The 13,935-nt window shown below is 39.4% G+C and overlaps 3 protein-coding genes across 4 annotated transcripts in view; 1 reads left to right on the plus strand and 2 right to left on the minus strand.

Moving 5' to 3' along the window:
• The window catches only part of cenpi (centromere protein I), a 158,913-nt gene extending 156,914 nt beyond the window's left edge, over nt 1–1,999 (minus strand). The window contains exon 1 of one of the 2 annotated variants that reach the window (XM_085184700.1): nt 1,327–1,999. In XM_085184700.1, the coding sequence (XP_085040826.1) occupies nt 1,327–1,489 (163 nt within the window). In that variant the 5' untranslated portion in view covers nt 1,490–1,999. The remainder of the gene's footprint in view (nt 1–1,326) is intronic. The other variant, XM_085184691.1, reaches the window with a different exon arrangement.
• Nucleotides 2,000–2,670: 671 nt separating this feature from the next.
• Nucleotides 2,671–6,313, minus strand: tmem35a (transmembrane protein 35A). Its single transcript, XM_085184861.1, has 2 exons — nt 6,017–6,313; nt 2,671–5,062 (listed from the first exon to the last, which is right to left on the minus strand). Exons 1-2 carry the CDS (start codon nt 6,134–6,136, stop codon nt 4,697–4,699), a joined length of 486 nt encoding a protein of 161 aa, XP_085040987.1. The 5' UTR covers nt 6,137–6,313; the 3' UTR covers nt 2,671–4,696.
• Nucleotides 6,314–8,239: 1,926 nt separating this feature from the next.
• Nucleotides 8,240–12,468, plus strand: LOC146524920 (tripartite motif-containing protein 16-like). The gene has a single exon (XM_085184736.1). It carries the CDS (start codon nt 10,355–10,357, stop codon nt 12,008–12,010), a length of 1,656 nt encoding a protein of 551 aa, XP_085040862.1. The 5' UTR covers nt 8,240–10,354; the 3' UTR covers nt 12,011–12,468.
• The last annotated feature ends 1,467 nt before the right edge of the window (nt 12,469–13,935 follow it).

Consider the following 13,935-nt stretch of genomic DNA (forward strand, 5'->3'; position numbering starts at 1 on the left):
AAGAGCACAATTAAAGAAATATAAAGACTCTTGAAAATCACATGAGATGATTCAAAATTCAATACAACACAGTTTTTCAGTCCTGTTGTCATTCACCACAAATGTTCAAAGACATGCAAAAAACCAAATCATGGGAAATCCACTTGTAATGGAAAGAACTGCAGCTCCACATATTCTTTCTGGTTAAGAAATGCTACACTAATGTCTAATTGGCTAAAAGACTATAATAAAGGCTGTGCTCAATTATTAAAAATTATGAAGTTAATCACATTTCTGACATGTAGTAAAGCATAATGTAGTGTGTTGAAAGCCTTTTTACCCAGTTAAAGTTACTTGTGACTGTCGTGGGTCTATACTTTCCTGTTCATGTAAATACTGGAATGTTTGTGTTTTCAACGCTGGCTTAATACTAGGTCTGACAGAAGATTGCTTATCTGCTTGTTTAAAAATAATGATGATTACCCATCAGTAACTACAAGTTACATCACCACTCCATTGACTGCAAGTGATATTTTAGTTGAACATTTACATCTTAGGTTGTTTAAAATTACTATAAGACTCTTCTAACCACCTATTTGAAGGAAATCCTCCACATAAGTCAACAGATTTTGAAATATTTAGTTCAAAAGAAAGCTGTCAATCTACTATATTTGTCTGGGTTATTGATTTAATGCATAAACCCTGTAGCAAACTGGTGGTCTGTCCAGGGTGTACCACACCTGTCACCTTATGACACCAGGGATAGGCTTCAGGCACCGTGACAATGAATTGGGTAAGCAGACGATAAATCGATAGTTTACGTAGATTATATTACTACAAAACATACAGTAACAAACTTTGGGTGATGAGTAGAGACTTTAATCAAATCCAGTGAAATACATATTTTAATTTGTTTAGCTCACAACGATTATGACTGACTTAAAAAAATTGCTTGAAGTAGAGCTTCGAGATAATACGAGTCCCATAGACGTATTAGAGTATTTTCCTCATTCTTTCTTGTTTTAAAAGAATATCCAAGCAACCAAGTGAGAGGTTTAAGCGAGCTTGCTGACCCCTTTGTGTTTTGGCACGACACAATGCCTGTTACCTAATAGCCAAAGACGCTGATATTTTGGCTTCCCCCGGGTCCCAATGCTAATACAGGGGAGGCGTATGCTAGCTAGCTGCGTTACACGCCACATTAAATACAAAGGTAACGAAATCATACACTTTTTTCAGGCCTCGTTGGATTTTCTCCATCTGTTTTCTGCTGAGGTTAAACACTGTATAGTTAGTAACAGTAACGCCACAGCCTGTTGTTGGGCGGAGGTTTATATTTTGACGTACCGTCAGAGAAGTATTTCAGAGCTAAAACAAACGGGTCCTCCGCCTCGTTCTTCCTCCTCTCCTTTTCTGCAACTCTTATACTTCTGTTACCGCTCCGACTGGACACAGATTGGTCGCTTACAGACGATTGGTCTGAATCCGACAGATTTTGCGTTGTTGCCATCTCTACATTGCCAAAACTTAAAAACACGGTAACCCCCTTCGTCCTCGGCCATTCAAACAAAACTCAAATCATCCGCGCGACCGTTTGCCTTGCGCTTGCGCAGTCTGGGCTTCCCGTTCTGTTGCTTCGCGGGAGTTGTAGTCCTTTCGTCTTCCACCTCGCTGAGTGCCGGTCGTTATTCTGTGCCTCATAGTCACTGGTGTAGATTTGTTCTTCATAATAAATGTTTTACATTTTTAATAAAGTGATGAACAGAATACAAAGGGACCGGTCAGATATCTTAAACACTCTGTGAACAAAGAAGCTGACACTCTAAAATTACTCACGTATCTATGGGTTGCATTTATTTAAGAGCCGCAGGCCTAAAAAAACTGGACCCTATTTTAAGAAAGCAAAAATAATGCTGTGTGTTTACCCTAACTGTATGCATAGCAAGCCACTACTGCTCACTCTGTTTTCAATCCGTTATATGTTTGTAAAGCACATTTTTTTGTGAAAATGCTGTTTACATTTATATGACACTTATAAAAAAACTACAAATCACAGATTAATTACAGATAATGAATTTAAGGAGGGTTAGAAGCCTTCATATCAACCTAGCAATAGCTGATATATAGGCTATATCAGTCTTTTAATTTACTTTGGTGCTCACAGCAAAAAATTTCACTTCACTAATGAAGTTACATTTTAGCACCTCATATCTTGCCAGCCATTCTTGAATCCTGTAGCCTTCAAACGCTTTGTCCAAAATTAAATACCAACACTTCTGAGTCTTCCTACATATAGATGCCAGATCCTTAGTCGAATGCAGTCTACAGTGGGAGGACAATATCCCAGATGTATACAATCTTTTTTTTTGTAGAACAAAGCTATTTTAACGCCCTTCTTGACTCAACTCCAGAGGGATTTATTTCTCCTCCCTGTATCAAACTTGGCATCTTTTGATTGTTTTAGGCAAATCTGTAAACCATTACACTATAGATCATCTCACATATATTCTGTGGCATAATTTCCATGGAATATTGATGCTTAACTAATTAATGTAACAGCCATATTGGACTTTACGGATTGGTTAGCATATTTTTGATAACTCGCCCTTTTTCCCGTCTTTTCTAAAACTGGCACAGAAAATCTTCAGATCAAGCCTTGCAGAAATCAGCCTTGTAGGGTGGATTTTAAAAAAATCTGTCATTTACAATTTAAATCAAAAGCACAGTCGACAAACATCAAGTGAGACTTTGTATGAGCTTTTGGAACAAAGATCGTAGCTCATCCCAAAATATCAACGTGACAACCACGATAACAGCTTGTGAGAGTGTGGTGCTTCTGTGCCTCCTTATTTATCCCCTTTAGAAAAACATCTTTTGCAAGAGAAAATAATGCCCTCCTGTAATTCAGCAGCAAAACCCAAAATGCTATGTCTATCCTGAATATATTTTTTCATAGTTATATGTATCTGTGTTAGTAAATATGCCTGTAAAAGACATGTCCATGTCTAAGAACACGCAGGGCAAAGGATCTAAGATGCCTATGCCATTTCGCAGGGATTGAATTAGTTTTCCAGAGATCATATTATATTTCATTTACCTAATATTTTCTTCAGTATGCCAGAAATCTCAGCTACAACTCACAAACAATTTTCTCTTTTCATGTGGACAAAGCTGTTCTGCAAACATCAGTCATAATCTGCCCTTTGGGGAATGCATAATGCATGATTTTTAAAGCTTGTCTTCTTCTTATAACTTTCATCCAAACTGTAATAAATATCCCATCCAGCTTTCATGCTCAGCAGGAGGAAAAGTGGCTTAAGACAAACAACCATCAGAGCCAGTCTGTACAGTGAGCCTGTTTGATTGTTGCTCATATGAGGGTTTTGTTTTTTGAGCTTTGAGTTTAGGCCATCAGGAGTCATCTTATGAGAAAATTCACATAAACAAAACACGGTGCGAAAGTCAGTCCCTTCTGACAATAATAACTTAATGCCAGCCTGAGTTAAGCAGTATTTTATAATAAACCAATCTATGTGCAATGGACAGAATAAAATGACCAAGACTTCTCTTGCAGAGCTGTTGCAAACAGTACTTTTCTAGGTAGTATGTAGGATATGTGCCGATATGAAGGAATTACTTTGACAGGGACTGGCTGAAGTTATATAACAAGGCAACAAGGGGGGGGGGGGGGGGGGGGGGGGCAGCAGCTCATGATTCATATTTAAGGTATTTTTAGTTAACTTTAATGGAATGAAATGCACTAGTCAGGCTGAGCTCCAATTCTTTATTTTAAGTATATCATTTACAGAAATATTGTGAGTCTCAAAATTGACAGTATTTTCAACCACAGTAGGAATTATTTTCATATCTTTAGAGAAGAAGAAACAAACCCGTGATTAGAATTTAAGACTTCCAACTGTGAATTACAAATGGTGAAATTGAGTTTCGATGAGAAAATACTCTTCTGATCTGGTTATGTTCTGCAGTACAAGCCGGCTGCTGCCGTCTGAGGCAGCGAGCACCATCATTCCCAGCTAAACAACTTCAGTGTAATAACAGAACTGAAAGGATGATATTCAGCTTATTTTACTTTGAGAAGATTTCATGCGTACTTCTGCAAAAGTCTACTGAGATGAAAAATGAAAAAGGATTTATAGGTTGTTTTTTTAACCGAAGGAGTCACTGGGTAACACTGCATCAACATCAGACCTGGATATGTAAGACTAATTAAAAAAGTACAGTAAGTCCAAAATTCCCCTTATCAGTGCCTTTTTTACTTTAAATTCTGTAAATTTGACCAAATTAAACATGCTTGAAATTCATCATTAACCTACAATATAAAAACAAATTAGAAAGCAAAACAACAAAGATTCTTCAATGAAAAACAGCATTCTCAAATCAACCTAAAACATAACAGAGATTCTTAGTAGAGTAAAACATTGAACACAGTGTACGACTGAAATAAATAGGGAAACAGGGATGAGACAATGAGCTGAGCTCATCAGTTTCCAAAGGTACGATTGTCCACAGTTATGTAGAGGACGGATGGGTCAGGAGTTCTCAGTTTCACAGTAAGAGTGTAGAGGAGTAGGTGAGAGTCATCAGTCAGCAGCTGGATGGGACAGAGGATGTGTGTCTGTGTGTAGTATTATTACTAGGAGTGAATGTTTCCTTCAAAATTTGAATGACTACAATCCATAGACCAAGAGGAAAGACCTTAAGACTGCTTGACCTTGTTCTTTTCCTGATCGTTGATGTGCTGTTCCTCTCTGCTGTCCTCTCTTTCTGGCCGGTCATCACTCTGGCGAGCAATGAGCAATCGGCAGGTGAGCAGAATACCAAAGACTAGAGCGTGGGCGTACCGTTTCAGGGGGTCTCCTACTAGCTGGTGAAAGAAGAGCACAGCCAGCATGACGAGCAGCAGCAAGAAGTTGGCTACGTCCTTCGGCCGGCCTGGTACAAGGGTGAGAACCACCCCACAGCCCACCTCCAGAGAGCCAATGATCTTACGTAGCAGGACTGAGCTGATCCCGATCTTCTTCAGGCCCGGCAATGCTTTGGCATAACTCTTGTATGCCCTTTTCTAGAAAGAAAAAAAGAAATCTTCATGAATACCTATAGTGTGTAACTTTGGCCTACAGGCTGCTATGAATGTCCTTTAGTGAGGCCATGTAAGGACCAGGTGGAGTCACCACACTCAGGTCAGCAGGTACAACATCTAAATGACAGTTTATCATCACTGTGGCTGCACAATGACTCTCCAGCCTATTGCTCACTATTGCTCACTGCTCAAGAAAACCTGCAAACTCATGCAATTAGGATATTCAGTGAGCTTGGGAATGCAGTAATTAAACCAACAGGCATGCCATCGATGATCTTCCACAGGATAGTTCAACATCAGCACCCGCAGGTGCATCTCACAGAAATTGCTCGAATGCGCCACCATTGCTCTCCAACTGCTAAGTTGCTTATCTATCTATCTATCTATCTATCTATCCATCCATCCTTGGGAGCTACAAGACATTTTAGGTTATAAAGGCCAATCTCTCACTTCCAAAACTGTTAATTATCCCGCATGCTTGTTTGTATCTTTAAGCTGAATTACAGCATGTTTTAAGAAGAAAAAGGAAGTGCTTTCATTCATTCATTATTCATCCATATTCAGCTAAGGATAGGCCCGTTTTAAACGATTTTATGTATGCTATCTGTTTAAATGATGTTACAGGGATGGCTGCTAAAATAATTTGAGTCTTATCCTAAAACACGGTGGCTTAGCATGCGTGCTAAAAGTATTGTTGCAGGCAATAATAGCAGGTCTAAACATTTGTATAACCGTACAGGACTCTCCACTGGGAAAGCAAGCAACAGACAGGCCTATTAAAAGAGCAACCCAGCATCTAAAACACTCATTTTCCCGTCCTTTTACTATTTAGGTCAGCTTCCCTACACATTGAGTCTGTAGCCACCGCAGAACAATGGCCTTTACCCTCCCCTCAAAGATGCGGACACTTCACGGGTAAGACTCAACGCTACTCACCATTTCGTCGTATGCATCTTTGCTTAGTCTCGGGGTGAGCTTAATGGTCCCCATAAACACGAAAAATAAACCCAGAGCAAAAGAAAGAGCCACAATGGTTATTGTCCTTGGTGAAGCCATGTTTCAGTACCGTGTATGCGGCCGGGCGCTTCCCGCTGAGCTGAATGAAAGTCGGACCGTTTCCCGGTGAAGATGCGCGAGGGGGATGGGCTTCTGGATCTACCATAAAAATGGCGACCGGGGTCCCTGCCTGCTCCGCATCCAGCAGCAGCAGGAAGGGGGCTGCTGGATGCGGAGCAGGCAGAAGACCTACTTCTCATCTTAGTTTAAGAATAAGATTAAAGGGAAGGGACACGCATCCTACGTGAAACACTCATAGTGCTGAATTATGGCATTAGCTTACAGCCGAGATAAAAGCTCTGGGTTCAAGTTGCTTAACAACAACTTTATATGAGTTTTGTGCCGCTCTGCGATTTTAACGAAAAGAGGTAACATATAAAACCCACTTCTGTGCTATATGCTGGGATAAATGTTTGCATGCATTATCATGGGCATGAATGACGTGGTAATTATCTGCTTTCAGTTATTTCTTTGAAATGTTCTGTGAATGGTTATGCAGCATGAACCTTTATTGATTTTAAAAAACAACAAATGGGTGCACAGATTTGAAGTGGCTCAAATGTAAACATGCATCACCACTAATATTTGCTTGAATGTCCCTTAATAAGTTGCACCTCAACTAGATGCTTGTGGGAGCCATCAACTAGCCTCTGACATAGTTCTGGTTGGATATTTGACCACTCCTCTTGGGAGAATTTGAAGTTCATTTAAATTGGTGGGTTTCCTGGCGTGGGCCCAGCTTTTAAGTGCAGTCCACAAATTCAGTAGGGTTCAACAGGGTTCAGGTTGAGAAGCTTAAAGCTGACCTGCTTTATCCATTCCAAATCCATCCTCCAAATTTCAGCCGAGCTTGAAGATGTAGCAGGGGCTTCTTTCATGGTTGGCACCCTCTCAGCCCATGGTGAAGAAAACCTTGCTTCACTGTCAATAGTGACACTGGTGTTCCAGCAATTTCCATTCCATAACAGGCTTGAGCCTTGCTGGTCGCTGGGTTGCTCCTGAATATCCTGACAAATTTTCTCTCATATCTGGGTGCCAGATATTCTTCCTGACCTTGGTGAAGGTCACATCTAAAGGACTTATACAATTGTACATCTTTTTGGTGACTGCTGAGGTCTTTGCAGTCCAGGACAGACCAGCATAAGCCCTCACAGTCACCACTGATGTAGACGGGGAGCTGGTCTGCACTGACATCTTCCTGATGTCAAAGATGATTTGCTTTGTTTTCCTGGAGTTCAGTGTCAGGTTGTTTGCTGAAATTAGGGGCGATTTTAGCCCATTTTGGGGGGTGCTTAAGCACCCCCCAAAATTAATCAAAGCACCCCCAAAGATTTCTTACTTTTTTGACAATATTTGCTGTTTGTGTGACACACTACTAAAAATATAAAAAGCATACAGTACTGTACTTGTTTGAGACGTAACATTTTAACAACAAAAGTATAGATAACCCCCCTCCCAAAATGGTTTGTTCCAGCTCGCCTCTCCCCTACTCTGGCTCTAGTGCTTGCTACCAGAGCGATGGAGACGAAGCGGAGCAGAGGTGTAAGTGCTTGGCTTAAAACAGGACATGTTAGCTGCATTTAACCTTCAGTTACTCTTCATATAGTTGGTAGGAGTCACACCATGTTTCTTTTTAGCTGAAAAACATTACACCAGGTAACCTGCAGTGTTGAAAACATGTTTTCGATGATGTTTGCTACCCTACAATCTGTCCTGCTCTGTAGTAAAATCAGCGACATTTGACCGTCCTGTTGCTCCCATTGAAATTTATACAGCCTCTTTAAAATCAAAAACTTTAAATCGTCCTCAGCCTACTTTTGGTTACTACTGTCCTGTTTGAATTGGATACTAACTAGCTAACTGACTGGATGCCCATTAACCTTATAACTCCTGTTGTGTTTGTGTGTGTGTGTGTGTGTGTGTGTGTGCAGAGAGACAGCCAGGTTCATAATGGATATAAGGAAGTTTTTTCAAAAAAAAGGAGCCACATTCAGGTAAAAGTGTAAAATCAAATGATCCGTCAATCAAGAATAATATTGGATCAGTGTTTCAATATTTATATCTTTTATTAGATGTTTATGTGGTTTGGTTATTTGCCTTTTGGTTAAAAGTAGACTGAAAGAGGACTTTTTGTCAGTGATCTTAATAGAATAGTTTTCATATTAATGTAATTTTTCATCTAATTGAATACAATCTATTTGTGTATGATTGTCAGTCCAAAGAGGGAGAGAGGAAAGAGGGGAATGTGAGGAGAAAGTACAAGGTCAGGAAGAACCAGGTAAGGAAACAGACAGGGAACAGTGACAGGCACAACAGAAACTGTTAAACTGACAAAGAGAAAAAACCTGATTTTACTCACACAATCTGGAAGTTGTGTTCTCGCTATATTAAAGCTGCTGTACAGAATCTGCAAAACAAACTGGGTTGAAACATTTTTGACCCTCTTTAACAACATTCCAACATAAGATTATAATTGATTGGGGAGATTTAAATTAATGATATATTTTTATGTGGTTCAGCCACAACTCTACTAAAACCTCAGCCAGTAATAGGTAGGCCAACTTTTGGACCGTCCTGTTGTCTGTATGACTGCTGCAGTACGTACATCACATTTGCACACTATCAGAAAGAGCCAAACAGCCCTGGTGGAGTGAGGAGCTGTAAAGAGAAGCAGATGCTCTGTTTATATTCTAAAAATGTTTTAAGCTTGTTTCAAAGATTCTGTACTGCAGCTTTAAATGTTTTCCAAAAGCACACAGACACTTAACTTATCAGTGTTTCTCAAACTTTTTACAGTGTGTACCACCTGAGAAAAATGTCAAGCTCTCCTAAGTACCACTATGAAAGCATGAAACTCATAAATCTTACAACACAAAATTATTATTATTAAATTAGTAAAATTAGTATCTGCAGTAAAGATTTTTTCATACATTGTATACATTCTACCACAGGCAAAGTTGCCTCCATTTTTATAGTTTTTATTAATATTTTGTAATAATTTATTTGTAATAATTTATTCTGTTTTGGGAGTGTTTTTTATGTATCTGTATTATATTATACATACACTTTAAAAGTGAATCTCTGTCCAAAAAATGCACTCAGTTTACTTTTTACTCACTATAAGCATCATTCATTATTCTCCCGCAGTAATTAAGGTTAGGATATGTATTTTTTCTATTCCAATCCATTCTTCTTTTGCAACATTTAAATAACCTTGATCAAATTTGATGGTTTTGTTACATACTTTAAAAAAGTGTTTTGCTTTTCTTTCACAAATGTGGGGATTAAATTGTGTTAAAATGTACAAAACAGTGATGTCATGTTTTGTGACGAGGACCCAGGCACAGAGAGACTTGATGAATTTAAGAATCTTATGATTTAATAAAGAAATTTACAGACTTGCACAGAGATGGTAAAATTATGATGATTGATAACGGAGACGAAGACAACAGACGATGAGGACAGGGAGGAACAGGGGTTTAAATGCACCAAAGTGACAGTCAGAGAGAACTTGGGACAACATTTAAGGATGCAGGGACTGACAGAGACAGGTTTATCTTGCCTGGCTGGGCAGCTCTCTGGGTGCTCAGCTTCCCCAAAGCTCTGATCCTAGAATCGCCCCTGGTTTAAATGACAGGTTAATAAATACAAACACAATGAAAAAATTCTTGAAGGTGACTGTTTTTCTCTGATTATTTTCAATATTATATTTTGAGAGTCAGCTATTTTATACTCTTTACATGTTCATCTGGCAAAAGAAAAATGATTTTCTTATAACTAAAATAGATCGAGAAGTACGCCTTCATTAACTCATCTATATAAACATTTTGTTGAGGGTACAGAAGCCGTGGTAGTTTATCTCAAAACAACAACTGTAATCTCCATATATTTCAACTATTTCCTGGAAAAAAAAAGTGAACTTTAACCTCAAAATAAGTAGTTTTATCTTAAGGAGGCTCTAATACTTTGTAATAAACAAACCACACCCTGGCTCTTGTCACTGCCAGGATATTTCTTTAGCACCTCCCTTCACAGATCTGTGTGTATCAGGATGGGTCTAAACAACATGGTGTAAATGCAGTTGCTGGTGAGCCTCATTTCCTGTAGGAGGTGAACAAGAGCACAGATCTGTTTCCCTTCACAGCACAGAGGTTGTTTCTGTTCAGAGAAAGTGAAACTGTCTGACAGTCACTGAGAGACGGTGAAACGGCACAGCACATGAATCAAATGGATCAAACAAAATTCTGCTGTTCAGTCTGTTTGGATCTACTGAAGGATCCGGTGACTATTCCCTGTGGACACAGCTACTGCATGAACTGTATTAAAAGCTTCTGGGATGAAGAGGAAAAGAAGAAAATCTACAGCTGCCCTCAGTGCAGACAGACGTTCACAGCGAGGCCTGTCCTGGTGAAAAACACCATGTTAGCAGATTTAGTGGAGGAGCTGAAGAAGACTGGACTCCAAGCTGCTCCTGCTGATCACTGCTATGCTGGACCTGAAGATGTGGCCTGTGATGTCTGCAGTGGAAGAAAAATGAAAGCCTTCAAGTCCTGTTTATTCTGTCTGGCATCTTACTGTGAGAAACACCTTCAGAGTCATAATATTGCTGCAGCTTCATTAAAGAAACACAAGCTGGTGGAGCCCTCCAAGAAGCTCCAGGAGAACATCTGCTCTCGTCATGATGAGGTGATGAAGATGTTCTGCCGTACTGATCAGCAGAGTATCTGTTATCTCTGCCCTGTGGATGAACATAAAGGCCACGACACAGTCTCAGCTGCAGCAGAAAGGACTGAGAGGCAGAGAGAGCTGGAGGTGAGTCGACAAAACATCCAGCAGAGAATCCAGGACAGAGAGAAAGATGTGAAGCTGCTTCAACAGGAGGTGGAGGCCATCAATCAGTCTGCTGATCAAACAGTGGAGCACAGTGAGAAGATCTTCACTGAGCTGATCCATCTCATCCAGAAAAGAAGCTCTGATGTGAAGCAGCAGGTCAGATCCCAGCAGGAAACTGAAGTGAGTCGAGTCAAAGAGCTTCAGGAGAAGCTGGAGCAGGAGATCGCTGAGCTGAAGAGGAAAGATGCTGAGCTGAAGCAGCTCTCACACACAGAGGATCACATCCAGTTTCTACACAACTACCCCTCACTGTCAGCACTCAGTGAGTCTACAGACTCATCCAGCATCAATATCCGTCCTCGGAGCTACTTTGAGGATGTGACAGCAGCTGTGTCAGAGGTCAGAGATAAACTACAGGACATTCTGAGAGAGGAATGGACAAACATCTCACTGACAGTCACTGAAGTGGATGTTTTACTGTCAGATCCATCAGAGCCAAAGACCAGAGCTGGATTCTTAAAATATTCACGTGAAATCACACTGGATCCAAACACAGCATACAAAAAGCTGTTATTATCAGAGGGGAACAGAAAAGTAACATTTATGAAACAACAACAGTCTTATTCTGATCATCCAGACAGATTCACTGGACCGTGGCAGGTCCTGAGTAGAGAGAGTCTGACTGGACGTTGTTACTGGGAGGTGGAGTGGAGAGGGGGAGGAGTTTATGTAGCAGTCGCATACAAGAATATCAGCAGAACAGGATATTTTGGATATAATGACAAATCTTGGTCATTAGATTGTAACAACAACAATTATACATTTCGGTACAACAACATTGAAACTCCTGTCTCAGGTCCTCGTTCCTCCAGAGTAGGAGTGTACCTGGATCACAGAGCAGGTATTTTGTCCTTCTACAGCGTCTCTGAAACCATGACTCTCCTCCACAGTGTCCAGACCACATTCACTCAGCCGCTCTATGCTGGACTGAGGTTTTACTATAATTATGGAGACACAGCTGAGTTGATTAAAGTGAAATAGACTGAAGTCTTTCATATTGTGGGTTTAAATCTGTATTTTAGTTTCATTTTATTTTCTCTCCATCATTTCTGCACAGAGATCAGCTGTCAGTCAAACATTATGGGTGGTACCTCCACATCTTCTAGTTGTTCTCTTGATGTTTCTGAGTTTTTAAAGGAGATCTTTCCTGTGACTGTTTATGGAGGCTATCACTGCTCATCATCATTTTGATTTACTAAAACATTTCTCCACATGAAAATGTAAACTTCTCTATCCTCTAAATGTTTCTGGAATATTTGTATTGAAAAATATCGACATTTCTCTTCATGAGTATGGCAGACCATGTGTGTGTGTTTGTGTTTGTTTTTGTCAAAATCATCAAACAAATGAGGAAAAACTGTGATTTTAATGAATGAATTCATATATTGTGTTGATGTTTTATTGTGTGAATAAACTGGAAGGTTTGACTATAAATCAAACTTTGAACAAAGTCTTTTCTTCTGTCTTCATTCCAGGATCTCACTCAAATCTGATGCAGAAAATATGAAACTAATCTGAGAGAATAACTGAAGCAGTTTTCCTCCTGAAGCATCACAAAGTTCAGAGTTCATGTTTAGAGCAGAAGATTCAGCAGTCGCTCTGTGACCTTTCAACTTTCTTCACTAAAACAGCTTCATTACAGAGAAACAAGTCACATTTTCTTGATGTTCTTAAGTCCTTTAAAATGTTTTTAATGGTCCTTGAATGCAGCATCAGTGTCGCAGGTTTAAAAGGTCACTTTCTGTTGTGTTCAAAGATTTCCTTCAGATATGGTCTTTAATCAGTAAAGCCAGTGATACAGCAGTGTCATTAGCTGTGTTATTGGCACCAGGCTGTGTTTATGTATGTATTTAATTCTGTCTCAGGATGTCTTCAGCATGAAATGATCATTTGCTCAGCTGCTGTGTCTCATCTCTTATCAGACATTGGTTGGAACACTGAAAGAGGACTTTTATTAGTGATCTTAATAATATTTTTTTTCATATTAATGTAATTTTTTCATCTAATTGAATACAATCTATTTGCATATGATTGTCAGTCTAAAGAGGGAGAGAGGAGGAAAGAGGGGAACGTGAGGAGAAAGTACAAGGTCAGGAAGAGCCAGGTAAGGAAACAGACAGGGAAAAGTGACAGGCGCAACAGAAACTGTTAAACTGCTTGAGAGAGTTAGACAGATTTGCCAACATCAAGGTGAGGCGACATAGGTTAAAATAAAATAAAAAATCTGCAGAGCCATAGTAGTATGTGCAGTAAAGATCTTTTTCATACATAGTATACACTGTACCACAGGCAAAGTTGCCTCCATTTTTGTAATTTTTTATCAATATTTTGTACATTTGTACATTTCAAGGACTCTTCTAATTTTGGAGTGTATTTTTATATATCTGTATTGTATTATACATACACATTAAAAGTGAACCTCTGTCCAAAAAATGCACTCAGTTTACTTCTCATTTACTGTGAGCATCATTTTCCCCCAGTAATTACGGTTAGGATATGTTTGTTTTTTTTATTCCAATCCCTTCTTCATTTGCAGCATTTAAATAACCTTTATTTGATTTGATGGTTTTGTTACATACTTTAAAAAAGTGTTTTGCTTTTCTTTCACAAATGTGGGGATTAAATTGTGTTAAAATGTACAAAACAGTGATGTCATGTTTTGTGACGAGGACCCAGGCACAGAGAGACTTGATGAATTTAAGAATCTTGTGATTTAATAAAGAAATTTACAGACTTGCACAGAGATGGTAAAATTATGATGACTGATAATGGAGATGAAGACAACAGACGATGAGGACAGGGAAGAAATCTCATCGTGACGAGTAAAGTTTACCTTGCCTGGATGGGCAGCTCTCTGGGTGCTCAGCCCCCCCAAAGCTCTGATCCTAGAATCGCCCCTGGCTGAA

Source organism: Neolamprologus multifasciatus, chromosome 2 (assembly GCF_963576455.1).
Source record: "Neolamprologus multifasciatus chromosome 2, fNeoMul1.2, whole genome shotgun sequence".
NCBI lineage: Eukaryota > Metazoa > Chordata > Actinopteri > Cichliformes > Cichlidae > Neolamprologus > Neolamprologus multifasciatus.